Consider the following 18,948-nt stretch of genomic DNA (forward strand, 5'->3'; position numbering starts at 1 on the left):
AACCACCTGCTCTAAGGGCTACCAGGAAGAACCTAATCAAAGAACACTCTCCTCCTCTCACCTCCAGTAAATGTAAGGGGAAGACCAGGAGAGAGGAGAGAACTTTAGAAGGTTGCCAGGTATATAAAAAATGCTCTTCCCTCTCCTCTTTTGAACATTGGCAAGCCACTAAACAGACAGGGTGCTTGATGCTCTTGCAGCTTAGAGAAAGGGGAAACACGATGCTGAAAGAGGAGGTACCAGCAAGCCAGCCTGCTTTTCCACTGGTTGTCATGGCAACAGCCTTTAACCTTCTGCGGGTTGAGTGGACTCTGCAGGAGACAGACAGGTTCAGTTGTCTCACCAGTATGCCACCTCCAAAAGGGTTGGCGTGGGATGAGGTGACTCCAGCAATAAGTGGCTATGGAGTGTGACCCTGTGGTAGAGGCTGAAGAGTTGTGGAAGGAGTTAATTCAGAGTCAGCTCTGCTACGTCTGTGCATTAAGGAGGTTCCTCAGGGTCTCCCTGAGAGAGCCAGCCCTGCCACACAGCGGGAATCTACAATGAGAGAAGCATCCATAACAGAGGCGCAGTGATGAATAACAGGCTGGGTGGGGACTGCCACCCTGCCATGGAAGATAATGGTTCCAGCCTCCGTCTGCCTTTCCTGACAAGTCACACAAGCCTGGAAGAGGAACAGGGGAGGTAAAGGTAAAGGACATCCAGACTGTGCCTCGCTTACCAGACCAAGCCCTTCTAGTCAAAGTTTTCACTGTCTGGGAGAGAGCAGAAGCGCTTTGAATTGTGTAAATACCGCATTGTTTCAATACACAGAGCAAAGATTGAATGACAAAAAGATGTTATGGAGTCTGAGCAAGATGCCTTACACAGCAAGAAAGAGAGCATCAATGCAGTAGAGTTGGAAGCTGGCGACAGTGGTGGGGGAGGGGGGTGGTTCTTTATATACCAACAAGTTGACTGACACGCCACCGCGAACGTAGAAGGAAGGCAGGGTGTTGCCGACTCTAAACTTCAAAAATATCCACTTTCCACATCTTCACACCATACACAAAAATAATGCAAAATGGCTTAAAGACTTATATATGAGATAAGACACCATAAAACTCCTGGAAAAGAACACAGGCAAAAGATTCTTTGACATAAATCATAACAATGTTTTCTTAAGTCAGTCTCCCAAGGCAATAGAAAAAAAAAAAAAAATATATATATATATATATATATATCCATATTCCTGTTAGGACTTCCCTGGTGGCTCAGACGGTAAAGCCTCTGCCTACAATGTGGGAGACCTGGTTTCGATCCCTGGGTCAGGAAGATCCTCTGGAGAAGGAAATGGCAACCCACTCCAGTGCTCTTGTCTGGAAAATCTCATGGATGGAGCAGCATGATAATCTACAGTCCATGGGGTGGCAAAGAGTCAGACACGACTGAGTGACTTCACTTTCACTTTCATAATCCTGTTATCTATGTCTGGACATAGTAGAGGAAAGAGAGGGTGTAATGAATTGAGAGAGTAGTATTGAGATATATACATTACCATGTTTAAAATAGATAGTTAATTGGAAGTTGCTCTATAGCGCAGGTAGCTCAGCCTGGTGCTCTGTGACATCCTAGAGGGTGGGATGTAGTGGGAGGGAGGTTCAAGAGGGAGGTGAAATGTGTATACCTATGGTTGATTCATGTTGATGAATGGCAGAAACCAACACAACATTGTAAAGCAATCTCCTTCCAGTTAAAAATAAATTAAAAATGAAACAAAAAGTCTACAAATAATAAGTTCTAGAGAGGGTATGGAGAAAAAACATTCCCACTGTTGGTGGGAATGTAAGTTGGTATACAGTAACTACTGAAAACAGGATGGAGATTCCTCAAAAAACTAAAAATAGAGTTGCCATTTTATCCAGCAATCCCACTCCTAGGCATATATCTGGAGAAAGCTCTAGTTTGAAAAGACACGTACCCCAAAGTTCATAGCAGCACTATTTACAATAGCCAAGATATGGTAACAACCTAAATATCTACTGACAGACGTTAGATAAAGAAGATATGGGGTATATAAATGATGGAATATTACTCAGCCATAAAAAGAATGAAATAGTGCTATTTGCAGTAATATGGATGGACCTAGAGATTAGCATACTTAAGTGAAGTAAGTCATAAAGCAAAAGACAAATATCGTATAGTATTACTTATATGTGGAATCTAAAATATGACACAAATAAACTTGTTTACAAAATAGAGACAGACTTACAGACATAGCAAACAAACTTACAGTTATCAAAAGGGAAGGGGGGAGGGATAAATTGGGAATTTGGGACTAGCAGATACAAACCACTATATGTAAAACAGATAAAACAAGGTCCTATTGTATAGCACAAGGACCTATATTCAATATCCTGTAATATACCATAATGGAAAAGAATATGAAAAAGAATATGTATGTATAACTGAATCACTTTGCTATACACCAGAAACTAACACAACATTGTAAATCATTTCCAGCCCTGGTACAACATCCTGTTATTGAGAATAAATATAACTGAAGCCACAGGAATAGGGCTAGAGGAAAAAACTTTAAATATCCAGGTAGAGCCAATGATGAAGGAAGTATTCATTTGGAATACAAAATTAAAATCTTTAAAAAGGTGTTAACCTGTGAACTTCAGACTCCTAGTATGTGTGTGGGGGGGTGGTGGTAAGGTATTGCAAAGGGTCCTCAAATCTATCTTTTGAAAGGTGGGATGGAGAGCGAGGGAGTGAGGCAAGAAATGGAATTTCAGAGAATGCCAGGATCCACAGAAGGGCTGATGCATATAAGGACAGTGAGAAGCTACTAGAATACCAACGACATAATCAATTTTGTGTCCTGAAAAGATGATTCTGGCTGCAGTGTAGGAAATGGGTCAGAAGGGTGATGGAAAGAGAGCAGTTAATGGGCCACTATAGGAGTTCTAACAATGGTGGTTTGGAGTAAGGGGTAGCGATACAAGTGAGGAAAGTAGGCAAAGCCAGATACAAGTGGCTGCTCTTGGAGATAAAAATGGGGATTAAAGGTTCATATAGTCAAAGCTATGGCTTTTCCAGTAGTCATGTACAGATGTGAGAGTTGGACCAAAAAAAAAGCTGAGTGCCAAGGAATTGATGCTTTTGAACTGTGATGCTAGAAAAGATTCTTGAGAGTCCCTTGGACTGCAAGAAGATCAAACCAATCAATCCTAAAGGAAATCAACCCTGAATATTCATTGGAAGGATTGATGCTAAAGCTGAAGCTCCAATACTCTGGCCACCTGATTCGAAGAGCCAACTCACTGGGAAAGACCCTGATGCTAGGAACGATTGAAGGCAGGAGGAGAAGTGGGCTGCAGAAGATGAGATGGTTGGATGGTATCACCAACTCAATGGACATGAGTTTGAGCAAATTCTGGGAGACAGTGAAAGACAGGGAAGTCTGGCATGCTGTAGTCCATGCGGTCACAAACAGTCAAGCAGGACTTAGCGACTGAACAACAACAAGGGAAAGGAAGGAATTAAAGATGACTTCTTGGTTTCTGAGCAACTAGGTGAATGATATCATTTACTCAGACTTGGAATACTGGAGGTAAAGCAGATTTTAAACTAAGTTCAGTTTGGGATATGATTGGTTAGAGGAATCTCAGCAGCCTCTATGTAGCCATGACCACCAGGCTATTGAATAGATACTGATGTGAGTAGACGTCCATCTAAATTGGAAGTATGGAAGAGACAAGCTTGCCTTGGGGGAGACTGCACAGTGAGAAGAGAATCTTAAAGTCTGGTTAGACAAAGAGGAGACACTGACAAAGGAATACAAGGACAAGAGGATTATCTAGAGACACCTGGGACTGTAGAACAGCAGACATCACAGAGTGATACACCAAAACCTTCTAAGTTAAATAAAGGTGCTCTTGCTGGAAACCTTTGACTTTTATTCTTAGCATCCAGAACCCCATCCATACATGGCAATAACATAAATGTATTGATAGCTAAGAAAAGCTTCCCTGGTGGCTCAGTGGTAAAGAATCTGCCTGCTAATGCAGGAGACACAGGTTCAATCCATGAGTTGGGAAGATCCCCTGGAGAAAGAAATGGCAACCCATTCCAGCATTCTTGCCTGGGAAGTCCCATGGACAGAGGAGCCTGGTGGGCTACAATCCATGGGGTTGCAAAAGAGTTGTACATGATTTAGCGACTCAACAAAAACAAGCTAAGATAAAAAAAGCAGATGGTGAGTTAATATGTTCATTATAGAATCTGAACAGCCGAAAGAGAATGACTTTTTTGTTACAGCTTACTGGGCTGAGCTGGAAAACTTGACCATCACTTTGACATTGGTAGGGGGTAGCCTCACTGTTCTCAGAAAACTTTCTAATCACAGAAGCTTCACACTCAGCTGCTGCTGGGCCTAACGTGACTGCAGGCCAGAGAACTGATGCACAATCTGATTTTGCAATCTCAGGGCCAAGAAGTTGGACAGGGCCCAGAATTTGTTGGATTACTTCAGAGTTTTAGGGGTTTTTCTCCCCTCTTTGAGGAACATTTCAGCCTAATGAAGAAAGTCTCAAAACCCACAGTATTTAATTTCTTTAAAAAGCAATCAACCAAAGTCAGATAACACTTTGAACACAGAAATAACAGGCAACACAGCCCTCTTGTCGGTACGGCAGGATCTTTACCCGTGGGCCTGCCTTTCCCTTTCAGCAGGCTGGTTTTGTAAGTAACATCGCCACCTAGCAGTCTTCTTCTGGAAAAATCACCACCCGAGTACAGAGGAAAGAAGCTTCAGTTTAGATTTGTCTGGGATTCACTATATGTGAGATGAATTTGAGTAAAACCTGAAATATGCATGTAATTACCTTTGAAAATATCTTTTCCTCAAATATGGGTATTGAAATGATTCTGATAAACAACCTTATAACAGGCTGTAATAAGCAATTCTGTCAAGATGAAAATGATGGCAAAAGGCAAAACAGTCAATTGATAAAACCTCAGTACATTTGTAGCTAATACAAGCCTCCCCTGGTGGCTTCTTAGGGAAAAGAGATCAGTATTTTTGTTCAAAGTGTATAGTGGGGAACAGTTTCTTGGCCAGAGAACCTTTATGTAAGAAATCACATGTGTCCAATGGAAACCTAAGTGACATTTTAATTCATGTCAGGAGCTTGACTCACAAACTAAGCCAAAGTTGCTTCTTAAAAAAGACGAATAAGCACTTGAAAATCTGCTGGGCCAGATTGTACCTATAGTCAACACTAATGTATCATACACGTAAAAATTAAGGGGATAGATTTCACGTTGTGTTCTTATCACAATAGAACAAATTGAAAACAATAAACTTCTGTATTTTTCACAAAGGTAAAAAACCTAACATTTATTGAGTGCTTACTGTTTGCCCAAACACTGAGCAAAGCACTTTTCCATCACCGGTAGGTTGCCTGTGTTTGCTGTTGTTTAGTTGCTAAGTTGTGTCTGACTCTTTGCGACCCCATGGACTGTAGCCCACCAGGCTCCTCTGTCCATGGGATTTCCCAGGCAAGAATACTGGAGTGGGTTGCCGTTTCCCTCTCTGGGGAATCTTCCTGGTCTAGGGATTGAACCCGGGTCTCCTGCAGCTGAGCCACCATGGAAGCCCCAGGGAAGCCCCTATAGGTCTCTCCAAGAAGATGTCACTGTTATTAGAGCCAATGGCACAGAGGAACTGAACCATGGGGACAGCGTAAGGCAGTAAGTCTCGGAGTGAGGATGCAAACCCAGGCGAGTCTGATTTCAGAACCTGAGCTCTTACCTGCTAGGCTGCAATACTTTCCTGCTATGCTAAATGTCAGATGTGCAGCAAGTTAAAACACTAGTTAACAGAATAGAGAAAGTTTCTCTTTTCTAGTCGAGTTGCTTTTGAAATGGCACGAAAGAAAATGCTCTCAATTTGGTCACAATGGCATTTGTCTCCTATGATATTACAAGCTACTTAAAAATTACCAGAATTTTATCCCTTGAAGCATTTTAAACTCTGCCCTGGATCCTCTGATCAATGCTTTTAACTAGCTAGACTGGTAGGTAACTTTGACCAATCATGCTGTCTCTTTAGTGACATTTTGCTATTTTTTAAAGACTTTTTTTCTTGATGTGGACCATTTTTAAAGTCTTTACTGAATTTGTTACAATATTGTTTCTGTTCTCTGTTTTGGTTTTTTGGCCATGAGACATGTAGCTCCCCAAACAGGGATCAAACCCACACCCCCTGTATTGGATGGTGAAGTCTTAACCACGGGACCACCAGCGAAGTCCCTCATCTTGCTTTTTGATATCTTGAGAGAGAATTCCCTTCTTGTACCTGTCAGTGATGTGCCTTTAGCCATCAGTGAGTCTGTCTGTCCTGTCCACTTTCACTAAGGGATCTGAGTATCATACCCTGAGGAGATGACTTGTGCAAACATTTCTCCGCAGGTAATTTGTATATTGCATATGGCTCATGCAATATAAATCAGTGCTTCTCAGACTTTAAGGTTGCATTTAAATCACCTAGAATCTTGTTAAAATGTAGGATCTGAGATTCTGCCTTTATAACAAGCTCTTAGATGAAGCGAACGATGCTAGTCTGTGGACCACAATTTCAGTACCAAGGTGCTCAAGTATTCTTGCTAGGAAATCCTTGGACAGAGGAGTCTGGCATGCTACAGTCCATGGGGTCGCAAACAGTCAGACATGACTAACTGACAAGACAACAATAACTCAAAACTACCCAGTTTTCCTTGGGTCTGAGAGAAAATCTGGTTTGATTCCAAACTCAGGGAGGAAAAAAAAAAACCTTCCCTATCATTTTCTCATTTTCCCTAAGTTTGTATATATATGATCATAAGAAATCAGGTTTGATATAAACCGAGTTAGGTTTTTATGTTTTCAAACGAAGGTATCTACAAAAATTATTTTTTAAATAAAAAATTTTCACGTGGGCCCTAAATCTATGGTTTCAAAACATTTTTTCTTCTTGGCTTCAAAGTTTTTGAAATGTATATCCCTGTTGTAAATGAGATCATGGAGAATTTGACTTGAAACTTCTAGAACCATCTGGCTACGAAAGAGCTGCCCATTCTCTAATCCGATCTAGGGACAGGCAAGTAGAAAGTTTCTTTGGTCAGTATATGCTAAATCCCAAACTCTGGACAATAAAAGGAACAAAATCATATTTTAGAACTGTTGTGAAATTAGCTCCTTGACAGTCCTTTTTAAATAAGAGCCAACTGTGGAATTTCCTAGATTTATTCAGAGTTCTCTTTCAGTTACCTTTGTTCCTACGCTCTTCCTGTTACTGTCAGCGTCACTCATTTTTGTTCTGACAAGGAGATATACAATCTCTATAACAGGGGCAAATGGAAAACTCCTACACGTGGGTCCAAATTCAAATTGCACAAGTGGCCACAAGTGAAATGAATGAGACATAGTTAGAAATTGATCATGTAAAAAGAAAAACAAATCATTTCCTGAAAATTCAATATAAATGGCCAGAATAATGTTTTCAGCCAAGGGATGCAGTAGTAGAAGAACAGTGCCTACGACAAAGGAGGTGATGGGTTTCCTCTGTTTTGTATTGGCAAAGCTACATTTGGGCTAGTGTGGTGTTTAGATGTGTGTGCATGCAAGAGGGTGTGTGTGAGAGAGTCAGAGAAGGCCTAGTGAGACAGAAGGAGGGGCAGTCATGATTTTAGGAGAAACAAAGAAAAAGATGAACAGATTTCAAAAAGATAATCCAGCTGGTGGTTTATCTTTTTGAAGAGAAATGATTGGAAAAAATATGGTGAGAAAGCTTCAAACTGTCATAGATTAAAAGGATATTTACCTTTGAAATGTGTTGATTTGGGTTTTAGAGTGAAAGTTAAACCTACTGATCATGGATGAATGGGTGGATGGATGGGTAGACAGACAGGCCATTAACTGAACACATTCTAGGTGCCACGCACTCTGTCAAGAATTCTAAATAGACTACATGATTTTATTCTCCAAAAAAAAAAAAAAATCCTTTACAATTAGTATTATCCTCATATGAAAACTGATAATTCTGAGGCGTAGCAAACTAAAGTCATTGACCAGGTGACTCCATACTTTGTACTCTTAACATCCAGTTCACAGTCCTGTGCAGTGATCATTGGAAGTTCACTGCTCAGATCTCCCTCAAAGAAACAACTTGCTGGCCAACTGGGAGAAGTGCAGTCAGTCGACAGTCTCCAGCTGCCAACAGCCTCAGGCTCTGCTTCAGCTTTCTACCAGAGATCGTGCTGCTTCGGAGAAGCCCCTGCCAGTGACTGGACATGTCAGTGTCGGGGTAGAGGGGATGGTAGGGCTGGATCTCTGCCCACCATGGAGCTCATCTGATGGGCAGTCTTTTCTTGGGATCGCCCGTTGAGTTGTCCCAGACTGTTAGGTCAGTGTTGCAATCAGACGAGTGTTGCCCCACTGGGCAAACCCACTCCTGTCTCCTCCCCACTTTGATCTGTCCTAGGAGTTAGTCGGTCTTCCCAGGTGGCTCAGACAGTAAAGAATCTGCCCACAGTAAGGGAGTCCCGGGTTCAATCCCTAGGTCAGGAAGATCTCCTAGAGAAGGGAATGGCTACCCACTTCAGTATTCTTGCTTGGGAAACCCCATGGACAGAGGAGCCTAACAGGCTACAGTTCATGGCATTGCAGAGTCGGACATGACTGAGCAACTAACACACACATGTAGGAGTTAGTCAACAAGGGGGAAAAAAGGAAGAAAGAAATTTCTTCTCCTCCAACATCCATCTCAGCATCTGTTTTCTGGGAGGCCCAATTCACACACCAGATCTTCAAATATTTGGAGTCCCATCACATGAAAGAGCAATTGTTTTCATACAGTGATAAGCGGTTGAATTAGTATTATAAAGTGACTGGAATAGCAGGGAAGTGGCTTTTATATGCACAGAAGGAAGAACTTTCTAACTGTTGTTGTTTAGTCACTAAGTCGTATATGATTCTTTGCAAACCTGTGGACTGTAGCCCGCCAGGCTCCTCTCTGTCCATGGGATTTTCCAGGCAAGGATACTGAAGTGGGTTACCATTTCCTTCTCCAATTCTAACAACTAGAACTGCCCAGACAGTGAAATGGGCTGACTCAAGACTGATGAGTTCCTGGTCACCACAGTCATTTGGGCCGATTGGAGGACTGCTTGGCATACGAAGGCGGTATGCCATTACTCTTATCCCCTTCCCATACACACTGGGGCATCTAACATGATGAACATCCACAGTGCTGAGTAGCAAAAATCAAATTAATTAATTTGATTCAAAGTTAAACTAATTAATTAGGAAGCCACATCAGGAGGACCAAACCTCTGAGTTCTCAGTGGCTCCAAGCTTCTGGGTTCACATATCCACACTTGTAGACTTCCAGGGCAGCCCAGAGGTGCTCCCAGACAGATCAGCCTTTGCCCACATATTTTTCTTTTTCTTTTCTTTAATCAAAGCGCTCTAACAAGTGAGTTAAAGCTGTGGGTTCATTAGGCCCATGGGCTATTTGGCGGGCTTAAAACCAAACTGCACACATGCTTTATTAAACAGACTGTAATATGAGGTTCAGTTACTTGATGAAAATTCTAATGATGCCCTCCACAGACACCTGGTTCTCGAGGTCAATACCTTGCATACCAGAGCTAGAAAGATTCTCCTTTTCAGAGCTGTTATTAAAATTCTCCTCCTTTCAAGACACACCCACATCAATGAGGGGATACCCACTTGTCCCCTTCCAGGACTTCTATGATGGTGAGATTACATAAGTAATCATATATTTCAGATAGTGAAATGAGGTGTGGGAAAGTCTGATAGAAAAACAGTAACCTAGTCAGCATAGGGATTTGTCTATAAGGAGATATTCATTATGTCTACGAATATTTACTGAGCACCTATCAAAGGTTAGAGAAGCTTGCAGGTGCTAGAAACACAATGATGTGCCTGACAAGTTTCTGATTTCCTGGAGGATATATTTAGATGCCATTGAGACAGCCCACTGGCCCTTCACTGAGAGCAGCAAGCAAAGCCACAATCCCTGAGTGTGAACCTACAGAGAGAGTCTCCAAACTTCCCTCTCTTCCATCTCCAAATTCCTGCAGCATCCCTGCCATTTAGAGTCCACATTTTCAAGAAATATTTTATTATACTACTAGTGCTCTGAAGCAAATGCATAAAATTTGCAAGAGGGGTTTAAAAAAAAAAAAGCAAGCTCAGCATATTGGGGAGCTTTTAAAACTGATGATGCAGCTGACCTCCTGGAGACAAAGGCAGTGGGAGGGCTTTACTGGTCTAAATAAATAGGAGTCTCTGGGCTGAGAACCCACAGTGTGGATCTGAAGCTGAAGTCTGAACTCCACCTTGAGGCAGAATGAGGTTCACCCCTGGAGCTCTGCTTCTCATGCTGCTGGCCTTCAGCCTCTCTCCTGTCCATGGTGAGAACCTTCTCTTGTTATCATTTGTGCTTTGAGCTCAAGTGGTCTTCAGCCATTTCAATTTTTTTTCCAATCAGATAATGAAGGGAAGTGTGAATGAAGCGGGGGAAACTGCTCAACTGCTCCTAGATTTCTAAAAGTAAGGTGTTCCAAGATTTAACTCTTAGAGGCTGGAAACATTTGTATTGTTAAGACTGTCGTCCAGAGAAGGCGGAGATGCTGGAGGTCCCAGGTCTGTGGGACTGACACTCGGTAGTCTATTCCTGGCCTTTTTCAGATGCCACACTGCCTATAACTCATTTTTTCCAGATATCTCGTCTTCACTTTGCCTCTCAACGCTACCCCTTTTTGACCAAACGCTATTGACTCCAACCCGTTGGTCTCCTGCAGGGATAGTCTAATACAGTGTTTTAGGGTCAGCTCTGACATGAAACATTGTAAGTACAACAGGAGTACTCAAGTACACACTTCTGCCAAGAAGCAGACTTCCAAGTCTACACGGGGAGGATTTCTTTGTGTAAATAGGTAAATACCTAGCTGAAAGATAAATTTTTATGCAACTGGAGGGATGATCAGATTCCACCAGGAATTATCATGTGCAGGATGAGATACTTTGTTCAGGTGCAGAGGACCAGTTTTTGTTCTTAAAATGTGGGGATATTTTTTCCTGATTTTAACCCTGTTTCACGTCATTTCATTCTTTAAGACCCTCGTCTCTTTCTCCTTCCATGAAGCTTTTCCATGGCTGCTGGCAAAGTCCTCTGTTCTCATTCATGCAGTTTGGACCTTGGGGGAAATACAGCATTCTGTGATACTTTTTGTTCCTTTGTTTCCCCCACTGAAGTGTAAACACCTTTAGAGCCTGGTTCCTTTATTTGCAATTCTGTGTCCAGCGGAGTGGTGGGCACTAGGGTTAAAGAAAGTAGAATTCCTTGAAATGCATAAGACAGGTTACCTATTAAAGTAATGAGTACATTTTTTGTTGTTGAATACAAACAGTTGAATGTTTATTATTGGCAGTTTTTGATAATGATTTGCAACTGAGTTAGAGGACCAACAGATTGAACAAAACCAAAAAAATATCTTCATGGTATTTCCTTAGAGAAAGAGGGCGGGTTGGGAGAGTAGGGGGTAATGATAAGAAAGAGCTCGATAGGGTTAAAACTTGATAATGCTCTGGGAGACTCAGTTAACTAGTTCATATCTGGTTTTTTATGTATTAGGATGAAGATTGATCAATTTTATATTGCATGAATTATAACTGAGTTATTAGTTCCCACAGTGGCCGTTCTCAAATTTTATTATCTGGGCAACCACCTGAGTACCAATATAATGCTGTCACAAATTTTAATAGGTACTGTATTTTTAAAAAGCTGATTTTATTTTTAAGGTTTTGATAGAAAATGTTTGAAAATAAGCCAAGACAAGCAGAAATTCACAAACTAAAGGCATATGGGTGGAAGTACTGACTTGAAATATTTAAATCTTCAAATGCACAGTATGAAAGATTACAGATTAATTCTAGTTGTGAATTATATGCCAAAGGGATTAAAATAACTGATTCTGTGTTTATAGGTGTTCTGGAGGCCAATAACACAAACTTAAAGTGTAAATGCCTTCGAGAGACTGTCATCTTTTCCTCTTTTAATCTCATTGAAAAACTTCAAATCATCCCCCGTGGGCGTGGATGTCCAAACACAGAAATCATGTAAGTTGCAATAAAAAATAATGTATGATTCCTTGAAGTGATTAACTTGGAGTATTACTAGCAATTAATTCTCAAACTAATAATGAGAATCAGTAAAACTTGTTAAGTACATACTTTGCAGGGGTAGGGGTGAGGTCCTAGCTAACTCACATGCTTCGCGAACATTCACTCACTGTATTCTTTCAAGAGCCCTTTCAGGTATATCTGTTGTTACCATTCCTTTACAAATGCAGAAACTGAGGCTTAGGGAAGCTAGCTAAGTGCCCTGAGACATACCACTAGACAGGGCCAGAACCAAGATTCTTCTCTATTCCGTCAAACTCCAATTGCCAGCAGAAGCAGACAATTTGTTCCCCAGAAGTTAAAGAGCAAGAGAATAAGTACCCACATCAGTCCTTGATCAGAATGTCTGTCTATCTTATGGAATCATCCTTTAGGTTCTGTCAACTGTGAACCCCTAACTCTGCTTTAAAAATTAGGCTAAGGGGACAGAAATGGCTACAAGAAATTTAATAGACATTTTCTTTTATTGAGATGGTATATCCCCTTTCAATAAGCCCTTTTCTGTACTCCCAGAGACATCTGTGGATTCCTTTATTAGGGCATTTTCCACGGCGTATCAAATGAGACAAACATTGCATGTAAAGCCCTTAGTACAGTGCCAGACAGAGTAATAAATGTTCAGTAACTGTTAGCTGTAATTATTCGGCATCATTGTATTGAAACATTCAGGTTGGTTTGTCTGTTTTTCTCTTTCATTCCACCAGAAAATGAGTTCTTTACAGATAGGAATCAGACATTATTCATTTCCGTATTCCTGATGTGTATCCCTTTCTTTTCAGATGGGAGAGGGTCAGCAAATGTTGGATTGACTATTTTTAAGGGAGCTGGTAGATCTTTTAACTATCACTGCCTAGAACTGCGATTTCTTCTTCCTGGATCCACCTTGAATGAACCAAGGTGCCCCGCAGCACCTTGAACTACAGTCAGAGCATCCTCCTCAGGGCAGCCCTGGCTTGGCTTTCATTAGCAACTCTTCCCTTGACTGCTTTAACCTTTAGAAACATTTGTAAGCAGCTGCTTTTTGTTTGGGCTTCCCTGGTGGCTCAGATGATAAAGAATCTGCCTGTAATGGGGGAGACCTGGGTTCGATCCCTGGGTTAGGAAGATCCCTGGAGGAGGGCATGGCCATGCACTCCAGTATTCTTGCCTGGAGAATCCCTATGGACAGAGGAGTCTGGTAGGCTACCGTCCATGGGGTCGCAAAGAGTCAGACACAACTGAATGACAAAGCACAGCGCTTTTTGTTTGTCCCATTTTGATATTAGGGCTTTGGGTTTCAGACTAGTTGTGCTTCACTTGTAATAAAGAAACATGGGATATCAAAAATAAGTAGGGACTTTTTCTTTAGAAAGACATTACATTTTCACTACTATCATTGACAATAAAAATTCTGACTAAATCGTGATTATTGCCCTCCAACTTGGAGATGTGAAGTATAGTCATGACCTATTTAGGAGTAATTCCTCTGGCTGTCTAGAGCAGCAGTTCCCAGTCTTTTTGGCACCAGGGACTGGTTTCATAGAAGATAGTTTTTCCACCGACCAGCGTTGGGGGATGGTTTTGGGATGATTCGAGTGCATTACATTTACTATGTACATTATTTCTATTATTATTACATCAGGTCCACTTCAGATCATCAGGTATTAGATCCCAGAGGTTGGGAACCCCTGGTCTAGAGAACAGAGGCTTTCTTCTATTTTTTTATTACCAGTTTCTCTGTCATGAGTCAAGTCTCTCATCTCTCTACCAGGGGAAGTAATACACCCTAATTTTCTCTACTTAAACCTTAATTGTTTTAAAGTGAAAAAAATGTATATTCTCACCAGAGTCTACATTTCTGAATTTTAACCAGATATATAAGCAAAAGTTGCAAATAATTATGAAAAATTCATGGCAGTCAGTAGTGAAAATATTCTAGTCCAGACAGTCAGAAATCTGTATTTCTATCATGAATTCAGAAACCAAATTGGAAGGCTCTGGCCAAGAGCCCAACAGGTCTATGACCTCTGATTCTGTAGTTTTCAATTACAAGAGTAGAGTTTCAAAGCTAGATGGATGAATCTTTGCCATCTGTCATTTTATAGCTAAAATGAGACACATCAAGAAATCATGTTTTGTTCAAAGTCACCCCAATGGACAGTAGACTCTCCCAGTTTGCTGTAAACTGGTAAACCTCATTTCTTTCACTGCTGGTAAGACATTTTGGCACTTGGTAACCATTCAGATATGCCCAGGTGGAGCAGCGGCTAAAACTGGGGGTTATGGAGTCAGCCAACCTTTATTTGAATCCTGCTTTATCATGCATTTCTTGTGCAATCTTGGACAAATTATTTAAAGTCTTCTTGAGGAAGCCTCAAGTTCCTCATCTGAAGGTGAGGAAATAGTATTTCCTTCAGCACAGGATTCTTGTGAGATTAATTGAGATAGTTCATATTACCTGCTGAGCACAGTGGCTGGCACATTTTAAGTGCTTGATCAATATCAATGGATGATTATTCCCTACTGCCTTTCCCGTTGCTTAATTTTCAGAACATTGAAAGTCTTGCTCACTGATGGTTCCATCAAATGCAGATGTCACTCAGAGAAATTGGCTCTGTAAACCTCTCCCACAGTAAATTTCATTGCATTTTTTTTTTCACATAAAAGGTCTTTAAGAGAGGGTTTTCTTTAGTCTATTTTGTTTTCCCAAACTCAGTGGACAAACATATTTTAAAGATATTATGATACAGCTTTTGGAGAAAAATGGCAACCCACTCCAGTACTCCTGCCTGGAGAATCCCATGGACAGAGGAGCCTGGCAGGCTACAGTCCATGGGATCACAAGAGTTGGATAAGACTTAGTGACTAAATGGGCTTCCCTGGTGGCTCAGCTGGTAAAGAATCCACCTGCAATGCAGGAGACCTGGGTTTGATCCCTGGGTTGGGAAGATCCCCTGGAGAAGGGAAAGGCCCGCTCCAGTATTCTGGCCTGGAGAATTCCACAGACTGCATACTCCATGGAGTCACAAAGAGTCAGACACGACTGAGTAGCTTTCACTTTCACTTTAGCGACCAAACCAACATCTTAAAACTTCAGGAGTGAGCCAAACTTGGAGTCCGTTATTTGTTCTGTCTCCAATTCATGTAAAGGTTGTCAGCAAAATACTAACATCTGACAACTGAGAGTCTGTCAATTCATATTCAGTTCCACCAACTCACACAGTGAGTCTCAAATGGGGATTTTCTTAATCAGATTTCATGATGCAAATAACCTGCTTCACATCTAAAACTGCCCACCTCCAAATTCATCTCATGTGGGAATCTTTATTTTTATACTCAACTCTTTCCTAAAATGCAGGACTGATTGCTTTATTTTTATTTATTTCCCCCCAGAGTCTGGATGAAGAATAAGTTAGTTATCTGCTTGAACCCTCAAGCCAAACAGACAAAAACACTAATGAAAGCGTTAAGGTGAGTCAGGCATAGCCACGGTTTGTAGATTTCAATTGTACCGGAGGGTTTCCTTTTTCCAGATAGTCAAAATGGGGGTCACTTTAAATTTATGAAACGTTACTAAGACAAATACCTATTCTTCACTATTATTACTTATCAGATGGAGTTGAGATGCCTCATTCTGGCAGCTCGGTGAACTAACCTGGAAACCAGTGGGCACAAAATTCCTTATTTGAAATCTCCAGGGGAAAGCCGCAGTTTCTGGCAAGTCTTTCTCTAAGCCTGACTCTCTTGTCTTATTTTTCTTTTCTCACAGCAAACATATTTTGTCAACTTCACCAGCTCCAGTGGTTAAGAAAAGGAGTGCCTGATGCCAATATTCCCATCAAGGACACCTGTGTTCCCCCAACATTCCTGCTCCGGGTTTTAGTTTTGTGTTTGGTTGAATCTTTTCCAGAAAAAAGATCTTCCCCATCTGCTTTATTTTAAAAATACAGTACCCTATAAACTCAGAGTTTGGAGGAGGAGTCATTAAGGAGGAAAGTTTCTTTAAGGCTAGTTCCTTCATTAAAAACGATAAAGGTTACTTTCAATAATATACCTGTTGTTGAATGCTGAATTTTCCTACAAAACAAGTGGCTTGAATTAAGGAGGAAATGATGGAATGCATTTCAATCATTTTACACCCTAAGAATAGCAAGCTTCCATAAGAGATTTAAAAAGCTGCCTGGGAAACCCATGGAATTTTAGCCTTACAAGAAACAGAGTGTTCACATAATAGACATCCTTCATTTAAAAGCTCGCTATTGAGAGAAAAAAGGTCCTTCTACTTTTAAAGATTTCCTTTATAAGATTTACTCTCAGAGATAAAGCTAAGAACACTCAAAGACCCCCAGACTTAAATTCATAAAATTTTCAGGAAAAGCATTTAAAGGGTGATATTTAGATGTATTCTTTCATGCATTTGCTTTGATGAACTTTTTTTAAAAATCACATCTTGCACAGACTTTTTTTCTTTTTTTGGTCTTCAGTGTTCAATTCTTTAATGCTTTCTATTAATCTAATGCTGTTCAATAAACTTAAGCAAATGTTTTATTTAATTATGAGCAATTCATTCTTAATGGAGCATTTTTTCAGAAGTCTGCTTGTGAAACCGTTTACCCCCGATTAGGACTTGAAGCCATGTGCTGGGACTCAAACCCAACCAAAACCCAGTTTGGGAGTGGAATTCACATGGCCAAGGCTTGAACCCAGACAAAATCCATGGTCTTCCAACAGAGATCACCGACCTGGTTTCAGGACCTAATGAAGTTCAGGTTCTTTGGTGAGAGACAAAGTGATAGCTAAGAAGTGGATTTATTCAGAGAGAAACACACTCCATAGACAGAGTTTGGGCCATGGCACAGGGTGAATCAGTGGTCCCAAAATGTGTGTTTTATGGGATGGGTAATTTCATAGGCTAATGAGTGGGAGGATTATTCCAACTGTCTGGGGGAAGGGATGGAGATTTCCAGGAATTCAGCCACTGCCCACTTTTTGGTCTTTTGGTGGTGCCTTGGAACTGCCATGGTGACTCTCAGTGTGTCATTTAGCTTGCTAATTGAGGATCAAGGTCTAGTCAAAGTTGACTTGTCTGCCATTTTGGACCCATGAGATTCTAATTGGTTTGTGTTGTGTCCTGGGGCTATGTAATTCTTTCAAAACTTGCTCCCTGCCCCCTTCCCTCCTGTTTCACTCCCAGCATGTTCAGGTTCCAAGCTCTATTTGGTTCCCTCTTTTGTTTTTTGCTTTTGATTTTTAGATTTATTTTTACTAAAGGTTTCTTGGGAGGGAGTAAAGAGTATCTATAAATGCTACATTTTCTGTTGTCCACAACTCAGTGTTTACTTCTTTATTCCTAACACACACACACACACACACACACACAAGGATTATAAAATGCCATCAAAATCCTGCATTCATTCTTTAATTTGATTTTGATCTTTTTGAGAATGTAGCTAGCATTCAGGGCACTCAAAAAACAAAAGAAAACAAAGAAACAAACAAACAAACTTACTCTTGCAATACTAGGTGGGTTAACACCCTGGGTTTGCATATGTAGAAGCTGAGACTAGAGAGGTTAAGTTACATGCTCAAGGCCTTACAGCTACTAAACAGCAAGTCAAAATTTGAACACAGGCAGTCTGGCACCAGAATCCCTGCTTCTAACACCTCCACTAAACTGATCCATATAGGGTAGGGTACCATCAGCTCCATTTTACAGAAGCAGGAACTAAGTCAAAGAGATATTCATGAGTCCCAAGTCACATAATTAGTAAGAGACAAAACCAGAATTTGAACCCAGGGCCACCTGACTCCTAAGCTAATGCTCCTAATTGTGACACTACATGGCCTAAAGTCTTCTTGCCCCTAAATGTATTTTTTACTCCAATTCCTCCCCTCCTCCCTTCCTTTCCAGGACCAATCAAAGCCAGAAAAAGGATGGGAGTTCCAGGATGTTAAGGCCTCCACCTGAGTTGGCATATCTATTGAGCGTGATCAAGGGGGATTGGACAAGTGGGAGGGCAAATGCAGAATGAAATGCAAAAATCAGGGCCCTCGAGGGCTTCTAAACTTGTTTTAAATAAAAAACAATAACCACCACCTAAGCACCCATTCCTCAAAATTCACAGTAGATTTAGGGGTATTTGGCCTGATTTAGAACAGGAATAGTAACCCAAAGTTAGATGCAGGATAACTTGGTGAGTCAGTTAATTGAGTGAGGAAAAGGGATCCTTAGCTGATCTGAATGGGTTGGGGTCTAGAAGGGAGAATGGTGAAACAGTACGGCAGAATTTAGGCCATTTATGTCTATATAAATAAGTTGTTGTAGTTTGGTTGCTAAGTCATGACCGACTCTTTTGCGACCCCATGTACTGGAGCCAGCCAGGTTCCTCTGTCCATGGGATTTCCCAGGCAAGAATACTAGAGTGGGTTGCCATTTCCTTCTCCAGGGGATCTCCATGACCCAGGGATTGAACCCACATCTTCTGCATTAGCAGGTGGATTTTTTATCGCTGAGCCACCAGGGAAGCCCACACACATACATATAAACACATGAATTATTTTAAATCCATATAAGATAGAATTGAAGGGAAAATACAAGCTAATCCTGACCAAAGCAGAATGTTCAACTCTGAAAAAATGGAATAAAAAGCTGTAAGGCCAAGCTACACAGGATCTTAGATGGAGAAAACAGGGAACCTTAACAAAGTGAGTTGAGCCCCACTGGCTCTGCGG

The 18,948-nt window shown here is 41.1% G+C and overlaps 1 protein-coding gene across 1 annotated transcript; it reads left to right on the forward strand.

Annotated features, from left to right (window-relative positions):
* The first annotated feature begins 10,358 nt into the window (after positions 1-10,358).
* CXCL13 (C-X-C motif chemokine ligand 13) lies at positions 10,359-16,265 on the forward strand. Its single transcript, XM_055588873.1, has 4 exons — positions 10,359-10,466; positions 12,042-12,174; positions 15,610-15,687; positions 15,986-16,265. Exons 1-4 carry the CDS (start codon positions 10,403-10,405, stop codon positions 16,038-16,040), a joined length of 330 nt encoding a protein of 109 aa, XP_055444848.1. The 5' UTR covers positions 10,359-10,402; the 3' UTR covers positions 16,041-16,265.
* The last annotated feature ends 2,683 nt before the right edge of the window (positions 16,266-18,948 follow it).

This window comes from Bubalus kerabau, chromosome 7, assembly GCF_029407905.1.
Source record: "Bubalus kerabau isolate K-KA32 ecotype Philippines breed swamp buffalo chromosome 7, PCC_UOA_SB_1v2, whole genome shotgun sequence".
NCBI lineage: Eukaryota > Metazoa > Chordata > Mammalia > Artiodactyla > Bovidae > Bubalus > Bubalus kerabau.